A 27,177-nucleotide genomic window follows, 5' to 3' on the forward strand; every position below is an offset into this window, starting at 1 on the left:
CTGGATTCAATAATCGAAGTTCAGCAAATGAAAGAAATGAATAAGAAAGAAGCGAAAGCAGAAAAGAAACCGAAATTAACATGTACTTCCAAATCAAAAGTGCGCTTCTAACGAGCCATAAATCCTCAGACCTCTGCTAAGCACTTTGAGAAATATTCAATTCCCTCCCCCTCTCATGTATTAGTCAGCTAGATATAGTTATTTCATTACTGCATTCGAAAAAAGCAAAGCAATAAACAAACGCGCTGGCGTCCTTTTAACTGTCAGTTTAAAGAGCCAGAACTCCCGGTTTGTTTACATTAATAAATCTATCCTCCTAACCTATCAGACAGCGCGAAACTAAAACTAACGCCTGTACATGAAGGTCAAATACCATGTGACTCGAGTATGATGAAAGTTACAACCATTTAGCGCCATCTATTATCATTTAAAAATTCAAATAAATCGTTCCGTTTTGAAAACGCGCCTACGTGCCGCTGGGATGTAAGCGTCGACAAGAGAGCGTCGCGGTAACGTGCCGCTGGGAAAATAAGACAGGAATCGTTCTGTCACGGCGGCGTGCCGCTGGGTTCGAACGGGTTAAAACATATGATGCAACCATGGTAAACCAACCTTTTGGCTTGTGAGATGCGGAAGCCTTTTTCACGTGTTGAATGGATGGCATGAATGAAAATGGACTGGTTTTTGGACTTGGATATATGTTTTAATCTGCTTTAAGGTTTTTTTTCATAGGATTGAGCTATGGATTGTTGACAACTGAATAGGGCATGTTTTTTTTTTTTTTTTTTCCGGATCTTCAGTTAAGATAATTTAATTTTTGTTATTGGCAAGTACTGTCTGTGGAAGGCTAAGTATTGGCACTTCGTTTTCCTAATTAGTCAAGGCGAAAAACTCAGCTTTTAATTTTAGGTTTAAGTTTCTGTTTGTTGTATATAGTTTAGCGTGTGGTTCTTTTTCCAAATGTTATTCTGTAATGCACATACTGGAGCTTAAATACTCTTATTTTAGCTTATAGTTTAATTTTTTTGGTCTTTTGACTATATTTATTGAATCCTCCACGGCTGATGAGCTCTGTATTCAACCTTTCAAATTTTTTCTATTAATTGCTGCTCTTGCTTTTCCTTCTTATTGTAAAAATTATTAAAAAATCTGTTATTTTGCCTGTATTTATATACATATATATATATATACATGTATTCATATATATAGAGTGAAGCACTGTTTACACGTTTTTGAAGGGACTGTATGATAAAGTGTACAAACAACAAAACGTATAATAGGTATGGTTAACGTGTATTAGACTTTGCAAGGACCAATTTTAAAAACGTATAATTGATAAAAACGTATGAAAGAGAAACGTATAAACGGTGCTTCAATGTATATTCAATTTATTTAATGATTTTAAAATAGTTTTAAACAACAACTTACTGATCAAGTCCAATGCGATTGACCTTCAAGATCTTTTGTACGGTTTCAATGCAAAATGAAATCATTTGATCATTGCTAGGAACAGGGTATAGATTCATTCCTTCACTTTCCAAGATTGCTAGCAGAACTTTATCAGGCTAAAACAAGAATTTGCACAAAAATGAGTTAAGTTAAAATATTAAGACTAAAAGGAATAAATGAATAATTCTGGTTTTAAATCACGTTCTGAAAAGTTCAACAATAGAAATGTTGAATATAATTGATTTTAAAAAAGCAGCAATAAAAATTTTATATCAGTTTACAAAGCAATGTATAAAAATAAATACAATACTATTGCAAAATTCTAAAAAGGAAAAAACCTGAATTTGTATTTGCACAATGTGATGGTAGTTCAAAGGACAGTGAAATGAAAATCATGTATGATAGAACATCATTTATTCAGCTCTCGTTGATCTGGATCAAATTTGTTGACATTTTTTAAATTTCAATTTGAAATAAATAATCGTTTAAAACTATGACGGAAGGAATATAACTTTTAGTATGTCAAACATTTGCTTTTCATTTAATTAAATGTACAGCTCCTGCATCATTTATTGAAAAACATATCTAACGAACATCATAAGCAATAAGCATACATGTAGTGTCACCCCCATACCATTCCGGCTGAACTATGTGCCTGAATTTCATTTAAAGGACACACATGTTTGAAAAAGACAGTAGACCAATGCTTGTTAAGAAATGATGTGAAAATGATTTTTATACTTTTAAGTATCTGTTAAGCCATTTTTTTTTACAATCAAACAAACCATTATTTTCTATCGTAACTAACAAGTCTTCATATTGTTACAAATTTTGTAAATAGTAATTACTTTTATGATTAATTTGTTGTAATCTGGCTAAATTTGGCGGTTATGCCATTATCTTTCCCCCAAAATTATCTTAGTAATGTAACCTGTAAATAGTTTAATGTAATGAATATACAACCCCCTTACATTCGAATGAAGTATATGGTCCCTCCATTTCTGAAGGATAAGATTTTTGAATGAATAAAAAGAAAATAAAATGAAACTTCGGGAATCAAAATGAAAATCAGAAATAAAATGAAAACACGAGGAATGTTTGAGAGCTTTCTTTCGAGATTTAAAAATCGCCATGACGGCATGATCAAAGTTAGTCTTGACTGAGCCATCGCGCTAGAATGTGTAGTGTATTAGCTCTCTTTTGTGAAGCCTTTGAGCTGTGTTTTTGCATATTTTGATGCGAATACGTGTGTTACCATTGTGTTTACGGTGTTAATGGATGTTTGCCTAATTGCTATGGTTAATTTAGCAGTTACTAAGGATATTTCTTGTAAATATTTGTAAATAAATCTCCTGTGTTTTCTCAAGAACAGTGTTGTCATTTAAAAAATTTCTTGAAGTGGCTGGACTCTTAACAATATTTTAGGATTTGTTATGTTTATTATTAAATATTACCCAGCTCATCTGGATTTCTGTTCTAAAAACATTTTGTGCATAGAAATATTATATCTCCAATTACACTATTCAAGGGTGCCCATATAGGGGACAAGGGGGGCTTGAGCCCCCCTTTGAAATTAGAACTTCCTTGCTTTTAGTACTTTTTTCTTTACAAAAATGTAAAAACATTTCTTCTCTAGCCATTAATGAACAAGTTATTAAAAATGTCAAATTTTAATGACTCTAAACTGTCCTGAAATCAGTTTCCACAGGGAAAATATCCAGCTAAACCACGGGGAATATATTTGAGCCCCCCCTTACAACTTTGCATATGGGCACCCATGACACTATTAATGGCTAGATGTTACAATCAGAGAGTGCAAATACTTCAAAAAAACATATCTCCAAAACTCAATTTATTCAAAGGGTAAAGGTTAAAATGGACACTAACCCTAGGCATATAATGAGAAATTTCCAGTAACCTATAGATGACTTCTGTAAATTCTTTAGTCCACTCATCATGATTCATTTCAAGCTCTACACTTCTATTACGAACTATTACACGAATAGTTACAATTGGAAATTCAGAAAACTCAACTTTTTCCCGTTGAGTGATATCATTACCAATCTAGAAACAAATATTTTAGTTAAAAGTACATAGCATCAATAATTTCAGCTGTCCAAATTGAGTACTTGTATAATTGCATACTAAAAAATTCAAAACATAAAACATTTCTTTAAACAAACTTAAATAAAATTCAACTTTGTTATTCAACCTACTAAACTTAATATCAAAATCTAAATACTGAGGTGATGGCAAACTTGGGACAAAAATCTCATACTGATGTTCAACTTACAAGAATGCTGAACTCATAAAAGAATAATAGAATTTTTAGGTTTTATATAATAAACATAAGTTAAGAAACCAGTTTAAAAGGGAAGAAATAGTTGATGACGGACGTTTGTAAAAGAATATTATATGATAGTTCTGAAAAGTTACATTATAGTTGAAAAAGAAAAGAAATAATAAAAAGAAAATATAAATCAAATGTCACTGCTTTTTTTTAGTATTGTTAGCTCACAAGCAAAATTCTAAAATCTAGTAATTACCAAAAAAGTATAGATTTTAACATAAAATCTGTAACTGAAAGGTTTATGTTAAATAACATTTTCAACTCTCTTAACAGCACACTTTAGAACATTTATAACTTGATTCTTACATTTGTTACTATAATTGCATTTAAAATACTCTGAAAAAGTCATAAATCAGTCTGATTGATGGAATTTTTTGAACAAATAACAATAATAATAATAATAACAGTTAATAAATTCTCAAAATTTATTTGATTTTTGGATGCTGGAAAAAGCATGAATTACAAATCAATATTTGTTAATTTAATCAAAACAACATTCCTTAAACTTAACATCCAATTTTTCTCCACAAGATTTTTTGTTAAACTTGTATCACTATACATCTAACTCCAAATCTTGATATACTGAATGAGATAAATATATTAGCATCTGGAGTTCCACTTCAAACATGTGGAATATTTTTGTATGTAAATCAAAGATTACTTTTTGAAAAATGATAAAAAAAGTTCCTGGGATCATAGCTTCTGTTAATTTTGAAATTTCATAAAGTAAAATCTTAAAATAAAATATTGACATTATTTTTTGCACTGAAAAAGAAGTTTCTTGTAACCCGAAACATATCTTTGTTATTTTATTGTTATTTATGCATTTTGAACACCATTTTACTAAGAAATGAATAAATATCTTTTTTTTTTACAAAGTAACAATAAGAAGAACAACACCATTAATGCACACATTTGAACAAATTGCAGACACTTGTTCCACACTTTTAATTTTTTAAACTTTTTGCACAAATGAAAGCATTTTAAGGGTTATGATGAATGCTTCCATAGCAGTTCTTGAAAATTCAAAATACATTTATTCTCCCAAAACCTACGCTTACAAATTTTCCCTTTAAGTAAATAAATGTTTTTTAATACTACTTTTGAAATACAAAACTAATTTAAATAATAATAATATATGCATGAATGAGTTTTAAAAAGAAATCCCCTTTGACTCACAGCATATTTATGAATGAGCTTCATCCAGTTTCGTGTGTTTTTTGTAATTAATTGTCTAAGCATTGATGACATAATCACACCAATAGATGTGAAATATTTTTCAATTTTTTCTGAAGAAGCTCCTGGAATTCTAGGAACCAAAAGTGCCCAGTCTTGATGACGATGATCAATTAAAACTTGAATGCAATCTTCAATCCATCTATAATCAAATTTTGTAAAATATCATATTAAAAAGGGAAAAAATTATACAAGATTCAATAACTATTTTTGATTACTAATAATGAAAGTTTATCTCCAATTTTAAAAAAGGGAAATGTTTTAAAAATCAATTTAAGCATGGAGAGGATAGATTCTCCAGAAACAACATCTCCTATTGGGGGAAACCAGTTTAGGTAGGGTCAAAATATTCACTTTTTTTTACATCAAAAAATGTTAATCAATCTACTCAAGTATATGTTGCCAAAATTTCAGAGAAAAATTCCCATTAGTTCGGATGCTATGAGCATTTAAGTGACTGGGGAGACCCTCCGCTTTGAGTCCACACCTGTATTAATGTCCCTCATGTTTTTGCAAAAATGCTTTTACAGTAGATAAATAACTTGCATGACATGCTTGAAAAAAAATTAATAAAATGGTAAAGGCAACCCGATAGACTAGTTAATTTTATAATTGCATTAGAGATACAGAAATGGACCTATAAATAGATAAATTTGGATAATCAACCAAGGCGGAGAAGAGACCATATCAGCTTGGTTGGAAACTAGAGGTTCGGCCCTTGGGAGGGTTTGGCATGGAACCAGAGTAAGATAAGTTTCTGAACTTTTATAGAGGGAGGGGATATAGAGACCAAACTGACAAAAGGTCCACCTTGGCTTCTGGCGGCTTTGTAAACATTATTAATTTTGAAAAGGGACAAATAGATAAAATGATCGCAGGTGGAAAGCTACTTTGGGATATATAGCTACATAAACACATGGAAAACATAAAATTAAAATAATAAATCTTTGTTTAGCTATTTTTGTCGAGTAAAAAAGATTTATCTATTCAAGTTACAGTTAAGGTCAAAACAGACCTTCGAGAGAGGCACCAAGGATATAAACTGCATATTTTATTCTGGCATAAGCATTAAACATTTTAAATGTAAAAGCAATATTTAAAACTCAAACATTGGATCCATCATTATGCCTTAACTCAAGGACGAATCCAGAAAATGTTCAAGGAGGAGACCACTGTTGCTTACTCTTTACTCTTTGAAACTTCAGCTTCTAAAAACTTTTGAAAGAGTGTACTGAATCCCATAGCTTACTTACCCTTATGTAATCAAAAGTGTCCCATAGCTGTGTTTCTTTCGAAACATATCCAAAGTTAGCCTTTGAACCTTGCCCTAAATCATCTAACAAGGAGACGTTACGGTCTCGGAAACTCAGATTGGGATGAGATTTGGCAGATTAGTAGTATCCCTTAAGGGTACTCTCAGGGTAAAGTAATAAAGCACACTAGCCATAAAATTCCGAGAAAACAGCCTTTGAAAATTTACGTGCAACTTATAAACTAGTAGAGATTGTTCGTAAACAAGTGCCCAGTGGTCATGTGGGCAGCGCTCTGGGGTTCCATGCGGCCGATCCGGGTTCAAATCCACTGCAAGTTTTTTTTTTGTTCATTTATAAAGTGACTATTACCGCTTTTTGCAGTTTGAATTGAAGGTAATATTTAATTTTAAAAATATGATGTATTTTTAATGTGTGATAGTACATTAAAACTCTATTTACTATTTTCATGAACAAGTGATTACACATTTTTAGATATCATAAGCTTTGACGATGTAAATGATTTTTGCAATAAATACACAATCAGTTCCTTTGTGGATGAGTAAGAATGTTGTTTTATTGCATATAAGCAGGTAGTCAAATTTTAAAAACCCTAACCATACTTATCGAGCAATGGTTTTGCTCCTTGATTCTGTTATTTGCATGGGCGGATCCAAGGGGGGGCCATAGGGGCCATGGCCCCCTCCAAAATAATTTCAAAAATAGCTAAAATCCCCCTTTTTTGAACAAAAATGCAAAAAAATACCCTTATAATACATACAAAGTCTAACAATAAGGAAAACAATGAGAATGGGGCCATGGCCACCCTGAGAAAGATTCAAAAATGTTTAAAAACCTTTTTTAGAGCTAAATATCAACTAATCCTTATTATTCCTCGAAGTCTAACAAGAATAAATAAAGATGCCGGGAAACCATAAAATCACACTGAGGAAGTTTCAAGCAGTGGTGTTCCCCTCCATATACGCCATATACTCTCAAACATTTTTTAGACATATAGCGTATACTCTTCAGCTTCATAAATTTTCATATTATGACATACTAGGTATTTCATCACATACACAAATTGTGCGCAATGGATTACTGGGAGTATACCATTAGAAAAATTGATGGGAACATCACTAATTTCAAGTCTAGTTTTCTAAACCCTCTTTCCTAGCCTAAATTGAAAAAAAAACTTCATTGTAATTCACTAACGTCTAACAAGAATGGAAACAACGCTAGAAGGAGGGCATAGCCACCCCACAAATATTTCAAAAATATCAAGTGTATACCAAATATTTGGGTTCATTTAGCATAATGGGTTCGTCTTGTCAGATGTGTTCACTTCCCCCATGGGGAAAAGAAAAGGAATATGTGTTAGTAAGTGTCCGATAAAAAGTTATACATTTAATGATTGCGCATTAAGTTAAAATAAGACTTAAGTTTTAACCGGCTTTATACAGTGCTATGTAATTATTCTTCATTCCCTTTTTAATATATGGGACCCTCCAAACCACTCCTCTTCCTCTTGTTAATATTACCAAAGATCGTCTACAAACCATGTTTTTAAAAATATGTAAAAGTGCCCAGGTGAGGGTCCCTCACCTCTCCTTTTCACCAACATAATTCAAAATTGGCCTAAATTTTGCTTTAAGCGCTTGAGTTTCAAAGTGTTTCCAGGGGAGAACTACTTCCTCCCTGACATCATTGAAAGTCTTCAAGAATTGCGTTCCTGGAGCTTCAGTTTCGAAAAATTGCTTGTCCTCTAAAAGTTACTCATGAATCATGGATTACCTACATTTGCAATTTAAAGAGTACAATTTTGAAAAAAATTTTGGGAGTAGACCTCAGAATCTCTTTAATCCCTAACCTTACCAAAGATAGTCTAGAATGCGTTTTTAAGTCTATAAATTAGTAAATTTTTCCTGGGATGGGCCTTCTAATCTTTCTTCAACTTAACATCACCAAAAATAGTCCAAAACAGACTTTTTAAAGCTACAATTTTTGGGGGGGGAGGGGGTAGCGCTCCAAATCTCTTCTCAACTACCATTACCAAAGATAATGAGAATGAATCTTTAAGACTGCAAATTGGAAAAACTTCTTGGTATGGGCCCTCGAATTTCTCCTCCACGTATCATCAAGAAAAGATCTTATTAAACTGCGTTTTCGGCTATTAAAAATATCCGCCGTCGAAACCCCGAACCTCCCATTAGCATTATTGGAGATAATGTTTGCATTTTTAAGGTTTCAATTTTGAAAAATGGCTGGAGGGGGGATGTCGCACCGGAACCCTTAGTATTACGAAAGACAGCTAAAATGCCTTTCTAAGTTTGCAAATAAAAAAAATTTCCTTAAATGAACCCCCAAATCCCTCTTCCCTTTAACATCATCAAAGATCGTCTAAAACTGCATTCTTAGAGCTACTATTTCGAAAAATAGACAGGGAAGCGCCACCGAACCTCTTCTCCCCTAACATTATAAAAGATAGTCTAAAATATGTTTTTAAGACCACAAATTCAAAAAAAATTGCGGGGGAAAAATTCCCCGGGCCCCCTTAACTTCGGAGTTAAGATTATACTTACGGTTGGTTTATATCGGTTTTCTCTTAAATCAAAAATAAATAGTCCGATACAGTCGACTCAGAACACAGTATTGATTACAGGAATACCACTCTTTGAGGCAATGATACATGAACATGTTTATTAAGAAAAGAGGAAAATTATTGGGAAGGTTACAGCCTTTAGGTTAAACTTACATCGCCTAGTGAAAATTCCTTTAAAAATGCTCTAGTTAAAGGTGGGCTATACTAATATTTGAAAAATTCAAAAATTTTCCAAAGCATCATATTTTTCCAAATGGTCCCCTCCGAGAATTCTGTCTGGATCCACCCTTGGTTATTTATAAATTTATCGTCTGCTGTATTTTACATTGAATATTCAACTCTTTATTTTCCATCTATTATCGTCTGCAATGTTCATATTTGTTTTCATCATTAAATTTATTTATCATCTATGCTGTATATTAGACTGGAACATTCTATGCCGTGAAAAAGGATTTCAGTTTTTAAAATATTGTGAATCGAAATGGTTGGTTATAGAAGTAACCCTGAAACAAATAAAATCTGTTGGCAAAATGGATCAAAATTCATTGCACAGTGAAATGTTGAAGCAGGGACTAAAAGATGCGGTCGTTTATTACAAGAGCTTGCTTACTGAAAATCATTTCATTGCATCAGAATCATCAAGTTCAATTTCTCGTGAAGCAATGTTAATGGACGAAGAAATTTATGAACATACTATGGATATGCTGGTTGAAAAAATACTTGTAACTCTTGACAAACTTGCTCATGAAAATGAAACCTGTGAGGAGGAACCTTTCGAGCAAGTCCAAATTCAAAGCTCATCAGCTGAATACAAACCAGAAGAGAAAAAAGGAAGCGAGGTAGAGCATCTTCCTTTGGATTACAAAATTAAAGTTGTAAACATAGCAATGGCTCACCCCATATGGAATCTACAAACATTACAAAAGAAAGGATGCAATCGGTTAAAAAAAATGAATATTTATCGCAATGGGAGATAGAAAAGTAATCAATTCTTGGACATATGATCGTTTTCTAGAAGCTCGAGAGAATTATCAACAAGTTACTACTCGGAACTTGCAACAGTGGGCTTTAGCAGCAGCATGACAGTTTACAGATTTTGAATTTAAAGCATTTGACAGTTGGGTAAAATAATTGAAAAGGAAACATGCCATTCGTCAATGAAAAGTCACAAAATTTGTTTTAAAAAGAGAAGCTGCGACGATCGAAGAAACTGGTTTCTGCAGACACTTTTGTAATTCAGACGTTAAAGTTGATATTAAATTTCAAAAACGATTATGTTATCAATACTGACTCAACAGGTAAGTAATTAAAAATTTATTTTACGATCTTCAGACCAAGGGTGGATCCAGCTTCTGGTTTAGGAGGAGTCATTTTCGGAAAGGGAGGGGTAAAAGAGTAATTTTTGTGCGAAATGGGCAATTTTTTTCGAAATATGTCCCAAAAAATGCAATGTTATTCTATCATTTAAAAAATGGATCCTGAACCCCCCCCCCCCCCACCCTCTCTCTGGATCTGCACCTGCTTTTGACAAAATATTTTAATTCCCATTTCCTTTTTCCAGGCTGTCAGTATCAGTCGGTGTACAACAGGACTTTGGCTCAAAAGGGAAGTATAACTATTTTCGTCAAAAGGCACGACATGAATAGAGTAACACATTCATACACCGCACAATATTCTCTTACCCTGTCTGGAAAAGTTCTGCCACTTGTATTTATTTGTTTACAAGAAGCAACTGGTATTTTTGGCCCCCGAATTCAAAAAACAATTGATGAATACTCGCAAAAATATAAAAATATCAGAACAACATTTTCGAAATCAGGAAAGCTAACGACAGGACTATACATCGAATTTTTGAATCGTTGCTTGAAGTTTTATGTGGGAAAAGAAGAATTTCTATTGATTATCGACTCTTGGGGAGAACAAACGAAACCTGAACTATACAACCAAATTTTCCAGGATGATGAAAAATCTCCAACTTGTACAGTTAAAGTGATTCCACCAAAATGTACTCCACTTGTTCAACCTTGCAATGTCTATTTTTATAGACAGGTAAAGAATTTAATAAAACATATACTAAATTGCGCGTATCTCGTTGAAAATAATGGACAAATAAATACCCGTGAAGACTGCACAAAAATACAATCAATTGTCCATCATCAATTGTCATTGCCAATTTTTGATAAAATGATTTGATATGCCTGGTATGCTTCTAAACTTTCTGACAAAAGAGAAATTTTCTTGAATGTAAATGAAGTATGTTTTCCAATTACTCTTTCACAAAAAAGTTGCTCCTGTAAGCAATCTTCCTTTATAAATTGTGCGAGATGTCAAAACAGTTTTTGTTTTCCATGTTTTTATGATAAATATCATTCTGGTGTATATATATAAATAACAACTATATTGTTAAAAATCATCTATAAACTAAGCTCTACAGTAATTTTGTAGCCGTTGTAATTCAAATTTCAACTTGTATCGATTAAATTTATCTCCATTTTCTATATTAAAGTGCTTTACCGTGTTTAAAAATTTCGCATTATCTTCAATTTAAATTGCACAAAGCTGTAACAGTTACTTTATAAATGAACAAAAGAGAAACTTGCAGTGGATTTGAACCCAGATTGGCCGCATGGAACCCCAGAGCGCTGCCCACATGACCACCGGGCACTTGTTTACGAACAATCTCTACTAGTTTATAAGTTGCGCATAAATCTTTAAAGGCTGTTTTCTCAGAATTTTATGGCTAGTGCGCTTTATTATTTTACCCTGAGAGTACCCTTAAAGGATACTACTAATCTGCCAAATCTCATCCCGATCTGAATTTCCGAGACCGTAACGTCTTCTTGTAAGATCGACTAAAATTGTGATTTTGGGGCTTCAATTTCAAAAAAAATTCTGTAGAATGTTGCGGTCCCTATCCCTAGAGTAATCAGAGATGTGCTATGATTGCGTTTTAAGATTTCAATTCCGGGGATAAGCTCCTTTTCTTCTAACACCATCAAATATTACGTGAAATTGCGCTTTTGAAACTTTAATAACGAAAATATACGGGAAGAAAGTTCCTGTTTCTTGGCTGAAGGAGGGGAGACTGCTACCATCGCCCCTCCCTTGTATCTGTCCTTACCTTAATTCAACTAAAAATGTTGCATCGCTACATGTGCCAAATTGAATTATAAAGTGGAAAATATTTTACACCTATAGAAATATAATACTCACTCATACACAACAATAATGAAAAATTGCTCATAATTTTGAGTAACAATGCTGGTGAGGGTATGTATGACTAAAAGTGATAACAAAATGCTTGACGGAAAGGGAGGGCCGACTTTTTCACCGCAAGAGGCATCGTTAAAATTCATGTTAGTGTCATCATAATAAGTAAATAAATTCCATCAAAAAACATGATTACCCGTCACGTAATATGCTTCGCATTTTATTGCAAGTAGATTTAACAAATTCTCTAAAATCTTCAATGAAGGGCGGAATCGGACTTTTAGCAAAATTTTCAACAGGCAGCAATTCTAAATCTTGATACCTAAAATTGTAAACATATGATTCAGAAAATAGACAAACATAGAATGATATAAACAAATAATCAAAACAAGGAATTGTGATTAAAATCAAGAAATCAAAACTGCTGATTTTTTCTTTTTTCTTTACATAAAAATGACTGATTTAAAAAATCTTAAGGATAAAAAAAAAACAGGATAAAAATCAGCTTTCGGTCAACTGACAGATAATTAAATGAAGAAAAAATTACCTTAAATCTGACCCCCCCCCCCCCCTCATTCCCTAAATTTTAATGGTAAGCTTATAAAGGAACGGTACAGACTTTTCCAGAAAAGAAATTTGAAATATGGTTTTTATTAATATTGAGAGCACTGAATCTAATGATAGGGGTCTAATTTTTTGAACCCCACTATAGGGAACTGTCTGGCATTGAAGCAATGAGTTTAATATAACCAATGGTTTCACTATATCAAATTCTATGAAAAAATATTTTTATCTTGTGCAGTAATAGTAATCATGACGAATTCTAGCCCATTGAATAGTGAACACTTTTAGCAGAGCCGCTTCCACATTTCCCCTTTGAACCCTGCATAATTTCTTGGAGAATACAAAAAAAATTTTCATGAACAACCAGATCCTACTGTAATTTGTCCAAACGTTAAAAATTAAACTTCAAACAGGATAATTCCTTGGATTGCTTTGACTGATTGCTGCCATCTTCACAATACATTTTAATAATTTTAACTTTATCTTCAATAGAAAATGCTTTCCTTTTTACAGATGAGCCATTTTCACAAAAATTTTAGCTAATCTTGAAGTAAACAAAAATCTGCTTGTATCAGAATGGTCATAAGAATAATGAGGAGAGCCACTGTAAAAACAGGGAAACTCTTACACTCCTTTGAAAGGGTGATTTGTCAAGAATATAGTGTTAGAGATTAGTTAAGTCTTGAAATTAGATAGAGGCCAGGTGAACAAGTATTTTTTGGTAGTTGATTTCTAGAACTGAGAAGTGGTGAAGAAAAGAGGGGGGGGGGGGAAATAAGAGGAATGTATTGCTTGAGAACTTGTTTGTACTAGGGAATATAATGAAAGAAAAATTTGACACAGGGAATGGAGTGCCATTTTATTTCAGTTACAACTATAGGCACCCATATGGGGGGGAGGCAAATGGGGACTCAAGACCCTCCTTAGAAATAAGAACTTCCTTGCTTTTAGTACTTTTTTCTTTATAAAAATGTAAAAATATTTCTTCTCCAGCCATTAATGAATGAGTAATTGAAAATTTCAAATTTTAAGAACTCTACTCTGTATTGAAATCAGTTTCCATGGGGAAAATATCTGAGTCCTCCCCCTCTCCCCATTTAAAATTTTACATTTGAGCGTCCAACTAGTATAAGTTCAATGTTGTATTACTAAAAAGAGAAACAGATGGAAGTTAACTTTAAGTTTACCAGAAAATGAACTCAAGTTTCTTTGCTAATCACTATTCTAAGTGTATGAAATAGCATTAGGGAAATGGGAGTTTGGATTGGATGAGTAAAAAAGTTTACTACAACCGACTGTTCACAATATCCACGGTTCATTATAGTGGGAATTGTCTGAATTACAAGCATCCAAACGGAGCCATTCATTTCAATATAACATCCAAAGTCAAGTATCAAGTATTTTTCAATTCTTAAGCCAATCTGTTCAAGAACTATAATTTAAAATTTGTTTCTAGAGATAAAATATTTTCATTGAAAGGATTTATTTGACGGTGAAAGCGGCAGAGAAATTATGAGAACTGCACATTTGATAGACATAATGAAACATATTTTCTTTGGAAAATTCATAAAAGCGGAAAGCTTCTCACATACACTCAAACCTGTTTTTGTGCAGTCCGAAATAAAAACATCTTTCAAAACTTCACAAGTAACTAAAAATATTTCTCACAACAAAAATTACTGTTGAAATACATAAAAACAGATTTGAGTGTACTACAGTGTTTAAACTAACAAATCACTGATTTCTAGAGGTTATTTTCCCTGCTTTTTGTCGTTAAATGTATTGTTTTTAATTTATGCAGAATCTATGTACAGTAAACTCCCAATTATCGGCGGTCGGATTATCCGCGGGTCCTTTAACTTTTTTTTTTGAAACTTGTAATTGTGTTGTTGTTTGCTTTTGGATTTTGCATATATTTTTTATATTCAATGTTAGTAGATGCAATGTAACAAAGTTTTTAGTTATAATTTGAATTGAATGTGTGATTGTCATTAATATTTTTATCTATTGCATACACTAAGTATCGTTTTTTACCTATTATTCGGGTTATCCACTGTTTCGCTTATCCGCAGTTACTGTGCCACCCTATTCCGCGGATAATCGGGAGTTTACTGCATATTAAAGTCTAACCTAAAATGTTTAATAAACTGCAATTATTTATTATTTTGTTAGTTTTGCTTTTTCTTTTCTTTTAAAATGAAGCATAAAAAGTAAAAGTTTTGCAGTATTTTTAAATCAGACTAAATAACGTGCAATATCTTGTGAAATGACATTATAGCGACCGATTTGGCTTGGACAAAACAAGGGTCCTTATAATGAGTGGCGACTCTATAATATTCTGAAATGGCTCTGACTGGCACAATCAGTCAATAATCCTACTGACTAAAGAGTTTTATTTTCTGCAGGTCTTGAATTGGTTGACAGCTGTACTAACACATATAGAAAACTAGTTAAGAAACAAAATTGTTGCTTACTTTTGGGCCCATAAATATGCTATTTTCTTTATGCATAGACGAGGCAAGAATATCTTTGTTTTAAGAATATTTCCAGTAGTCTTTACAGAATTACTCCAAGGAAATGGAGGTTGAATTTGCCTATAATTGTAACAAAAAAATTAGTAAGACAGAAAATTGCGAATTAAAAATGCTTCTATATGCAGATAAAAATAAATAAACAAAATTTAAAGTAAAATGAAACACACAAGCATATATATATATATATATATATATATATATATATATATATATATATATATATATATATATATATATATATATATATATATATATATATATATATGTAAGGAGAGGGTTAAATATATGTCTAACATACACTTGAGGTTGCTTCGGAGGAATTCTCTTGATGTTTAGACGTTTTCTCTCAGCTGGATCCAACAAGACATAATCAACTGAAAACAAACGAACAAATCTGTAGAGCATTTGAAAAGATATATTTTATTTTCATGCAGACATACATTTATGTACACCTATTGTGTTAATGAATCTTTGCCTCTTCATCATTTAAAAATAATTTAAACTCCATACAACTCACCTATGCCCTGTTTAATGGCTGAGAAGTAATTTTCTTTAGTTTCTTCAAAAAGTTTGGCAGTGATGTCAGGATACATGGACAAATGATTCAAATTAACTTTGACCCTTTTGCATAAAAGTTTCAACGTGAATTTTGGACTGGGAATATCTTCACTACTGATACTATCAACATAATAACAGTATCGCTGAAATTATACAAAATAAATAATATCATATACAGATAAAATGTAATATACAATGAAATCTTTTTCTGAAAATTAACTCTTATACTTTTGCATCCTCCACGTCTTGTAATTTAGGCAACTTCAAAAAAGCTTTTTTTCTTTGCTGCAGAGGACTTACTGGCCTATGAAACAAATACAAAATAAAAATAAGTTTTTCTTAAATTAATATTGGTGGTAAAGGTGCATTTATCATCAATGGTGCTTGTGGTTCACAAAACAAATTTTGAAAATTAAATGTGCAGATATAATGCAAAAACATGTTATTTATTTTTTTAACTGAAATAAATCAATATTTTTGGCAAATTTCGTATGCCATTTATCATGCTGTTTTCAATTCTGAGCATTAGTCTTTCTTTGCTTCACATATATACTCGTAACATACTCTTCTACTAAGCACTTTGATTGTTGAAAGTGGATTGGAATAAAATGTTAAATTTTGTGAAAAAATAACACTAGCTTACTTTCTTTTTGGTTCTAAGACAAGATCTTCCGTTCCTTGTTTAGTTTTTCCCTTACTTTGCAACTTGTGTCTCATTGTTCTTTGTAAAAGAAGAGTTATGGAAAAATCTTACATATATTAAAAGATGAACTATAATTTTTTTTTTTACATGCAAAATATATAAATACAGTAAAACCTCTCTAATGCCGACACTAACGGGACAAAAAAATTTAGTCTGCAATAGAGTGGTGTCTGCAGGACAGGGGTTTAATAATGTTATTTGCCTTGGAATCGGGGAATTAAAAATTGTCCTCATAAGAGGGGTGTCCGCGTTTGAAGGTTGTCCATTAGGAGGGGTTTTACTGTATATCTTGATTTATTACTAAGTATTATACTAGTAATAATATACTAGTAGATATTGGGAAAACAACACAAACCCACATATAAGTCGAGGCCCTACTTTCTGAAAAAATCGGGAGTGTTTTGCTGCTATTTTTAAACATAAACGTTAGGGAGGAAAATGAACGATAATGAAGATTCTTATGTTACAGAACACCCGTATACTTTTGTACACTTCTGCAATTGCGATTTTTCTGCAGGGTTTGATTTCACTGTACACTTTTTGATACTTGTTGCTTTTATTTTAAATTATTATCAATAAAATTCTGCACTAGAGCCATATTATATTACTTTTTAAAAAAGAGCAGAAATTTGCGACGATCGGGAAAATTTGGGAATGTGACAACTCCTGCACTTTTTGCGTAGTTGACCCTTTATTGTAATAATTGTATTTTTTTCAGCCAGACCATGCTTAATTATAGCAGAATGTGTAAGTGTTTACTTTTTTAGCATCTGTTTAAAAGGATTGGACTAAAATCGGGAAAATGTTCATGTTTTTGAATATGTTTTTTCTAAGAATTGTTCAGAGAAAACTTTCAGAACTTCTATCCTGCATATAAGTTGACCCCCTTACGTTTAACCTCAATTTTTTGTACTAATTTCTCAACTTATACACAGTATATAGGGTCATTCCACGAAAATGTCAACCTGCAGGCAAAAAGTTCAAACTCAATCAATATTAATGTGTTATAAATAATTTTAGAGGTAACATTCTTAATTTTTGAATCTCATAAAAGCTTTTTCAAGATGGATGCTGTGCTTAGAATAATTACATCTTAAAGATCTTCAACAACAACATGTAAATTTTAACTAAAAAGCATTCAAGAAGCTTGACCTGTAAATTTTTAAGCATACATTCCATGTAATTTTTTTTTTCAGTTATTGCTTATATTTTGAGACTTCAGTTCCTTTAATTTTTTTCATTGAATTTTAATTTTTTTTCTCGTTGAACCTAATTTGAATTCTGCGTTGAACGACCTGATACGTTTGTCACAAAACATTATATTTTCTCTTCCACACTTTTTATAGGACTATAAAAAGAAAAATTTCCTAGAATGCATTTAAAATGTTGAATTTTTATTAAATTATTTACACGATTACCTATCAGCGTGACAAACATAACATATTGATTGTGATGAACATAATCGCTTGAAAAAAACACTGCATCTTTCGAACGTTTAGTTCAATAAAAAATAAATGAAATGTATATTTTAAAATAGGTGTTTTTCCAATGTCACTGATTTTTTTTCTTTTAATTTTTGCAACAATTAACTTGGTTTTCAACAAATATTTGTAGAATTTTCTTGTTTTGCATTTTATGGAAAAATCAGCAGCTTGGAAAAAAGAGAGAGAGAGAGTTAAAGCAGATCAAGAATGGCAGGTAAACAAAAAGAAAATGACAGGAAAAAAGCAGCAGAGTGTATGCGAACATTACAGCAAAAAAAAACTACATACACAAACCGATTAAAAAAAATCAAGAAGACTGAGAAATCAAAAATGAAAAGTCAGGAGATGAGAATCAATTGTAGAGAAGCTAGTAAGCTAGCTTTATACAGAGTTTTCAACATGCTAAGTTTATGGAAAGATTTAAAAAGCATGCTCTTCCACGTAGTCCCAAGAAAAAATAGGCTTTTATATGTTATCTTGCTAAATAGTAATAATTATATTGTAATTACTGTGGCAGAAATGAAAATCAAAAAGTTCCTGGAAGAAGCCTTCTTGAAAAAAAACAATCCTTACAATGGATATTGTTTTTGTAACGAAGATTACATTTGTTGATAGCTATCTGGAAATAAACAGTTCTGCTTGTGTGTGATTTAAAGAAATAAGTGTGCTGTAAAGACCCAAGACAGGAAAAAAAATTCTATATTTTCTTCTTTATTACATTCTAAACTGCCATTTCACTCGTTTTCTCCCATGCCAAGCTCTTGTTCTTTCTGCGTCTGACTTAGACATATTCACAACATGATTGTATATTTTAAAGAAGAATATAGATTATAAACAGTGAGAAAACATTAAAAATTACTCGAAATCTGCCTTTTAGCTGTTGCTAAAAACAATAAAAATAATAGTAATAATAAAGTTAATTTTGATAGTAAAAGTTAACAAAATAAATTCAAGGCTAAACCTTAGCAATGTGGATTATACTCTTGAACTTGAATCAAAGAAATTCCCAAAAACCTGTACAATTTGAAACAAAGTGACCAAAATCCACAAATATATGCTTACTTTAGCCTTGAAATTAAATTGTTAATTTTAAAAACAAAATTAAATTTAAACGCCATCATTTTTCATTTTTTCTGGCAACAACTAAAAATCAACCAGGCCCGTCACACAAAAAGTTGAGGATCAGAAAAGCAAAGCTCTTGCATAAAAAGTTTCATTTTAAACTAGAAGAGAAAAAAATTTATTTTTCACAAAGTCAATAAAAAAGCATTTACTTAAATCAAGTTGAAAATTTGTTGATATAAGTGTTACTTTTAAGAAAAAGTATCAATGCTTACTTGTTAATTAATATTTAGACACATAACGGTTTAAAAAACTAATTGAGTCTTCACCGTGACGTACGTAACTTCAGAATAATGCTCTTCAATGTTATGTTCGTCACACATCATATTTAGAAGAAATATTCATTTATGTTACATTGTAAGAAAAATGAGTTATTCTTCATGAAAAATAAAGTTAACCCTAGAGAAGTCGCATTTTCTTTTGTTACACTAGTGCTACCACTTCGGTCTTTTCCCTGCCGTAACGATCCATGAGACGAAAGCAGAAGAAAGGAAGCGCCAGGGAGAAAATGACACCTGACTAGGATGGCACGCTATTGGTCTAAATGACCAACATACATTTCCAAAAGCTATGCAACCTTGAAATATCGAAGAAAATTCTCAGAACTAAGTGTGTGAGCTCTGGAAAGTCTCACCTTCAGCTACACAGATGGGTCCCATTATTAGAATAAGGGGTGGTGAGATAGAGCGAAATATCTGACAACAGGCGGGGAATCGACCGAAGCGCGACTTCTCTAGGGTTAAGGAATGAAACTAACGCATTGCAATGTTTTTACAGTCAACTTTAGAGAAACTGAGAGCTGAATTTCATGTTGCGAATTCAAGGTTGCAAAAATATTACGTTCGTCACACTATAGTCTTAATTTAGTTTCAAAAACCAATTTATATTATTTATACTGTGTTTTATTGCATCAATATTGCACAGAAGTTTTATTCTTTCACAAAATTCTACAAAACCACAAGTACATGATTATTAGATGTTTTAAACTCATGTTATGCAACAAAACAAAGTCTCTAAATGTTACGTTCGTCGTTATGGAATGACCCTATATGGTAATTGCAAAGAGGTCATGGGTGGCATCATGGTAAAGGAATCTGACTCCAGATCAGAGGATTCCTGTATCAATATCTTAGGCCATAAAAATCCACCCAGTTATAGCAAGATACATGTTCATTAAATTTATGGGCCAGAAAGTTTTGTGTGTGATTCCTGAGCAGTTATCAGGGGTACATGATACTGAAGAAACTTTCCTACCCCTTCAATCTTGTGTGAATTATGGTGGTGGGCAGATCCAGACAATAGGACAAAAAAAAAAAAAAAAAAAAAAAAAACCCTGTTTGCAGACAATTTTGATTTTTTTCCCCACAAATTGATGTATGATTAAATTTTTTTGCCGAGCCAAAAATGTTACAAAATTTGATGTTTCCTCCATTTAAAATGTTTACAAGTATAAGTACACGCAAAAAAAAAAAAAAAAAAAAAAACATGCTGGACACATATGGCATAATGATACGAACTTGCTTTTAACTTTGCATTTTCGCTGTTGGCTGAGATCAGTGGCGGCTCGTGTCTTGAAAAAGTGAGGGGGTCAAATCATGGGTGCACTCACATCCTCCCCCCTCCCCGTTTTTTAAAAGGATAAAATAATTTTTTTTTTCAAATATTTTTTTAATATTTAAACTTTCTTTAAATAATTATTTGTGTTGAATAAATAAAATTAAATTCATTTTAAGCTCTAAATCATCATTATCGTAATCTAATTACTTGAAGGACAAGAGTCAAGAAAGTAGCAAACGGTCTAACCAGGTGCAAATGAAGGCTTCTTTCTCTTACTATATGTTGTTTATTTTACATAGCCTGAACATTCAAGCTACATAAAATAAACAGCATACAGGCAGGGCAACGGTCTCTGCGAAAACTGCAGTAAATATCGGGGTTCAATGCGTTAGTGTTGAGGGAGAAAAAAGAACAGATAATCCGTGGCAGCGTATCATCCATACCTCATTAACTTTACACGTGTTTAACAAATAATCCGCGGCTGATGCGCAGGAAAAGACTACAATCCTTTTTTTTAATTTCAAGCACGTACGCACACACACACAAAAAAGGAAAATAAATAAAAGTATAAATTATTGTCTGAAAAAAGTGAGGGGGCCCAGGCAACCTCCGGCCCCTCCCACGAGCTGCCACAGGCTGAGATATATAAGCCCTGGAAGGAACACAGTGCTTTTTTGCAGAAAATTTTAAGGAAATGATTTGAGTTTGCAGACAGTTTTAAATTTTATCTAGGCCTGGTGGTGGGTATGAATGGCATTGAGGTAGCAATATTTAATCTTATATCCGTGATGAATGGTAGTGCTACGTCTCAATGATTTAGCTTTTTTTTACTCTGCCTACTAGGTGCTCATCCAGTAGCAAAAACAGCGTGATTCTTTGACACTTGTCGCAAATTCCTGAGGAGGTCAACAGAACTGTTACCTTTGTGTTAAACAGATCATTAAATTGATTTGAGTACAATATAATCAAAATATGAATATACAAAAAAGGATATTTTTGTATGCAGAGGTCATCCAAAAAGGAGGAAGACGCATTTCATGAATACTCCTAGTGTCTGGAATTTCAGATCCACCTCTGTAATTTGCCCCAATTAAGTTGCTGGGGCTGTGATGATATTCTTTAGCTTTGTATGATATGAATTTTGTTTGACCATGAGGAGCAAACAAAGGAGGATATTCCTCAGCAGCCTAAAAGAAAACTTTAGAAGTATGAACTTGAAACACACATCATGAGCAATTTTACAAGTTTTTCTAGCAGCAAAAAAGATTTTATTTTGCAAAAACCAAAAGCTTTTTATTTATTTATTTATTTTTTAATATATAGATGACTATTAAGTTTATAGAAGTATTATTAAGTACTTCAATAAAACAAGACAAAAGAATAGGAAGCTTAACAAAGCATCTAATGCTGTCGAAACAAAAAAAAAAGTATTTTTAATCAACAATATTAAATCTTGGGGATTAAAGATAATATTCAAGACAAATCATACCTTATTAATGCCACAAAAGACATCAATTTCAGGCAATTTGCGCTTTACTCCTAAACATTTGTGAGCCTCTTCTTTCTGAGCAGCAAGTTTTTTTCTGAATCTACTGTACATTCCGCAGTTTTGTTAAGTACTAAACGACATTGCAAATGTTCGCAGTTATTTTCGTGTAAAAAAATACAGTTGAGAATGATTCAGCAAAAAAAACTGTGATACTTATTAATCATTTTCATTAAGCGAGACTTTTCAAAACTATAAACTAAATTATCATCATACCGCGGTACATGATATCGCGCATTGTTAGTTCAAATTTTTGGGGTTGCTATGGAAGCAGAGTTATACCGTTACAGCTACGAACAAAGCCAAGGTCGCGCGGTGGTCAGGTTGCAGCAATGAGGGACTCTAGGGTTGCGTTCGACGAATCTCACCGGTCTACCGGTAAGTAACCAGTTACTAACCGCGTCGTTCTAATGATCAACCGCGGTTACCATTTTAAGCAGTTGATTGGTTTATTGGAGCACGTGATCATTAGCTGTCACGTGATTAACTAACCGGTCGCTCTCGGTCGTGCTCGTCGAACGCACTCTAGGTGGAAAAGCTGTGTTTCCGAATGTTTATGGTGACATCGCGGTAGTTTTAGTTCAGCAGCAGATGACGCTCTCATAGACGCTCCAATCACAGAGCGTGTAAAATTTGATACACGATCGGATTGGCCGAACCATACAACGTGGTCTTGCAAACCATGTCGAGAATGCAGTAGAAGCGGTTGCAACCGGATGCGTTTCCGAACGCTGGTCGGTGGCAACAAAAATCAGATGATTGCGTTTCCGAACGCTGCGGAGGCATCGGTGCGACCGCGGCGAGTTTCCGAACTTACCCCTGATTAATAGATCTTAGGCTATGACGTAGCTGGAATTTCTCTAGGAAGTAGTAGTGAAAGAGGTCGTGATGTCGAAAGAGACTTTCGTGATGGGAAAGTCATGTGCTTTACGATCAAAACATGAAACACGACCAGATGGATAACACAGACTTTGCGACGTTTGTGATCTCGCTAGCCGCTTCCACACAGCGGTGCGACAGGTTGCTAACAAGTCGACCGCCAGAAAACGACCGCAGCATTTCCAAACGCGGTAGAGTGACGTCACCGGTTCCACCACAAGCGTTTTCCGAACGCTTGCGGTGGCACCGAAACGACCGATCCTTGTTTCCGAATGCACCCTTATGGTAAGGCTTCTATGGTTGCGTTCGACGAACCTTACCGGTCCACCGGTAAGTAACCAGTTACAAACCGCAGCGTTCTAACATCTATCGGTTAACCTCACCGGTTACCATTTTAAGCTGTTGATTGGTTGATTGGAGCACGTGATCATTAGTTGTCATGTGATTAACTAACCGGTCGCTCTCGGTCGTGCTCATCGAACGCAACCTATGTAGTTTTATATAGCGGCTCTATCCTAAGGAGACTAACCGCAACTTCATCAGCCAAATCAACCGCGGTCGACCGGTGGCTCTACGCGAACCATAGACTAATAATAAGAATAGACCGAGCTATGGCAACCCTTTTGCTGCTCATAAACCAAACCATGTGACTAGTGGATATCCTAGCAACAGCGGGCGTTGATCGTAGCAGACGATCGAAATAAAATAAATAAAAATTGATGGAACACGGAAGAATGATCTTTTATGGAGTCCGATTTGTAAATTTGTTATTCTAAGTTGTAAATATTTTGTTAATATAGTGAGTTTTTCGTTTAGAAAGTATTGTGCATTTTCTTTAGTCAATTTCAATAACTCTCTAAGCAATTAAATATTCAAGCGTCCAAAAAGAATCTGCAAACGGTAAGATTTTTACCTACAATTTCAATTTAAGATACCGATTAGTACATTTTTGCGTTAACGCAAAACGTTTGCGCCATTACGTTTACGCCAACGCTGACGTAGTAGTTCCGAATGAAATAAAAGTTACTGAAAACTGTGACCAAAAACTATTACTAGTGTCAAAATAATGCATAACTAAAAAAAAAAAAAAAAACTGTTCAATCTCTGCACTTGGAATTTTTTTTTTAATGAAAACACATTGTCTTAAAATACATGTCGAGTGTCAAACTATAGATAATGCTGCCATCTAGCAACCATGCTGCCAAAGTCTTCGCCAAGCCCTTCCACTAGTCACGTGATACATCTATGAACCAATTTTCTTCATCAGCAAGAATGCAAAAGCTCGGTCTACTCTTATTATTAGTCTATGATGCGAACGAAACCGAAAAAGATGTTATGATAGTGCAAAAGTAATTCATGCGCAAAGTTCACAAAGCAAACTGATTAAATGAGTGCACAGAGTTCTAAACTGCAAATTCTGATAAAATCTTAAATTTTTTCTTTTTGTCACATGGAATGATAAAACTGCGGGTATTGTCCTCTGAGCAGCTTTGTTTTAATTCATTTTTCACTGTTAATAGTGCAATTGAAACTCGTTTTATTTAATAACAAGTGGTACCGACACGGCTTTTGCCCGTAATAGAAAAATTAAAAGGTCTTTTGGTTAGCCTGTATATTTACAAATAATGTATGGTGAATTTTCTCGCCAAATGGCTTGTACCCATGTTACGGTTCCACGTTATGATAATTTCGTATCTCGCCAATTGGCTTGTGCCCATGTTACGGTTCCACGTTATTGTAATTTCGTGATTTACTCGTCCATCTTATGATAATTTTGTTCTTAAAATTGGAATAGAATAGACACATCAAATTTTCGAAAAATAGCTTCGAGGTGCGCACCCCCATGCTACAAACTAACATTGTACCAAATTTTAATAAAAATCGGCAGAACGGTCTTGGCGCTATGAGCATCACAGAGTTCCTGCAAACATCCAGACATCCTCCGGACATTCAGAGAGATAAACTTTCAGCTTTATTATTAGGTCAAGATTCATGAAAATCGGCCGAACGATCTAAGCGCTATGAGCGTCACAAAGATCCCACAGACTTCCAGACATCCTCCGGACATCCAAACAGAGATACTTTCAGCTTTATTATTGTTAAAGATCACCGGACTTGATGTGCTTCGCGAACGTGCGTAATGCTAAAAACAGACTATGACTAACTGAAAAAGTTCGAGAAAAGGGATAAATAAAAAGAATAAATAATAAAGCATTACCATTTCTTAATTTGACTAGAAAATCGCTCATTAAGGTATGATGAGTGAAAATTACTTCTACATTTGAACAAAGCAATTGCCTGCTTGGTAATATATTTTGATAGTTGAAATTTTGACCCGAATTCCGGTTCTCCGGTGGATTAGCCCTAAACTTCAGTAGATCTCGTTCATTGTTGTGTTGACTTCTTTTTCGTTTCCTCATTCTCCTAAAATGAGTCTTATCAGTAAAACAATTAAGTTACCGGATCCAATTCAGCCTCTCCAAAATAAAGCATTTCCTAACATGTCAAACACTACCAAAAAATTATATCAAATTATATGCAGTAGCGTGAGCTACATTGTTGATGACGTCAGGAGCGTTACTCGATCATTCGCTATTATAGATATGAGGATGAGGAGCCAAGACGCTTAAAATCAGTAAAACACGATTACAATAAGCGTATATCGTATCAGTGGTGGCTCCAGAGTGGAGCCATAACCCCCTCCAAGAGCCGAGTAACATTTTCAAAAATGAGAGCTATAAGTCTTTATTTTATGTGAAATTCTTTTTACTGTACATCATCAGTTTGACATCGAAGCAATTTTCATATTTTTTGTGTTCCTCCAATCAAAAAAAAATTCTCCAGACAAAAAATTTACTTTATTTGCTTTCACAACTAATATTTCGTTTGAAAAAACCCACAATATAAATAAATACAGCGGTACGGTGTGTTAACTCGCAAAGCGCAACACGAGTACTACTTTTTTTTTTTTTTTTTTTTTTAACATTTGTTCCATAAGCGAATTCTTCAAAACTTCAATGTCTAATTTTATGTATTTCATGAACACTGCGGCCTTTTTTTTTTTTTTTTTTTCATTCAGAAAGAATTTAACGTTATGGTGCCTAAGTCCGAATAATGCTAAAAATTTATTAAGAATTAGCTTTGCATCGCTAAAATAAAATGGAGGACCAAGACCAAGTTGCCAAACTCATCAAAGCAGGCCCTTAACCTGGGGGGGGGGGGGAACATCATGAGGCAATCCCCTTGCTTTTGGTGACTAATGCCCTATGCCGTACCTTAAAATTACAGGTTTAAAAAGTGAAATTCTGGTGGAAAGTCCTAGATGCCCCCTCTCAATAACATTTACAAAGATACTCTGAAATTGCGCTTTAGGAAATTCCAATTTCTAAAACTTTCTGGAGAAGAGTAACATCATCAAAGGTGACCCATAATCCCATTTTTGGAATCTTCCAATGCCGAAAAATTTCCATGGGAGAGTTCCGACCCCCCCCCCCCCCTTCCCTTCAGTTCCATTAACGTCATTAAAAGACAACCTACTACTGCGAATTTAGAATTTTAATTTCGAAAAATTTACTGGGGAAACTTTTGAACCTTCTTTTTTTCTCTCTAATATGACTAAAGACGGTCTGATCTGAACTTTGATTTTAATAACTTCAATTTCCAAAAATTTCGGGACGTGCTCCAAATCCTATTCTTTCCCCTAAGAATAATAATGCGTTTTTAGGATTACAATTCCTAAAACTTCTTGGTTAAGAGCCCTCCAACCACCTTCATCTAACGACATCGACGATCAGGGGTGCCCATCCCCTTCCCCAAGTTCAATGACGCAAATTCCCCACAAAATTTTTCTCGCTTTCGAATCGGGTTAAACATAAGTTTTTTAAGTGTCAACTTTCTAGTCGAATTCACGGAGGGGGAGGGGGGCATGGGGTGCAGCGTTAACAAATACCATTTGAACTTAAATATTGTTCGATTGTTCCACCTCCCCTTCCCAAAATTTATTCCGCGGACCTTGAGTAAACAAATTTTGGAGACCCCTGAGTTTTGGTGCAACCTTTTTGTTTTTCAAACGTATGAATAATTACAGGGAGAGTGGATTCAACTTTCTGCTTAGGGATGGAGTCATTACTAGA

At 33.5% G+C, this 27,177-nt stretch overlaps 1 protein-coding gene across 1 annotated transcript; it reads right to left on the minus strand.

The window, feature by feature from the left end:
- Window positions 1–12,289: 12,289 nt before the first annotated feature.
- Window positions 12,290–22,219, minus strand: LOC129220729 (dynein axonemal heavy chain 3-like). The gene is made up of 8 exons (XM_054855159.1): window positions 22,109–22,219; window positions 21,665–21,806; window positions 16,397–16,502; window positions 15,982–16,057; window positions 15,713–15,896; window positions 15,494–15,569; window positions 15,136–15,255; window positions 12,290–12,419 (listed from the first exon to the last, which is right to left on the minus strand). Exons 1-8 carry the CDS (start codon window positions 22,217–22,219, stop codon window positions 12,290–12,292), a joined length of 945 nt encoding a protein of 314 aa, XP_054711134.1.
- Between the last annotated feature and the right edge of the window lie 4,958 nt (window positions 22,220–27,177).

This window comes from Uloborus diversus, chromosome 4, assembly GCF_026930045.1.
Source record: "Uloborus diversus isolate 005 chromosome 4, Udiv.v.3.1, whole genome shotgun sequence".
NCBI lineage: Eukaryota > Metazoa > Arthropoda > Arachnida > Araneae > Uloboridae > Uloborus > Uloborus diversus.

Bases quoted from the DNA above. Each gene is read 5' to 3' on its own strand.
- LOC129220729 (XM_054855159.1), bottom strand. From the start codon at position 22,219: ATGTACAGTAGATTCAGAAAAAAACTTGCTGCTCAGAAAGAAGAGGCT. The intron at 16,058-16,396 runs GTAAGCTAGTGT...TTTGTTTCATAG, and splicing joins GTCTTAGAACCAAAAAGAAA to GCCAGTAAGTCCTCTGCAGC. The intron at 15,570-15,712 runs GTGAGTTGTATG...GTTTGTTTTCAG, and splicing joins AGCCATTAAACAGGGCATAG to TTGATTATGTCTTGTTGGAT.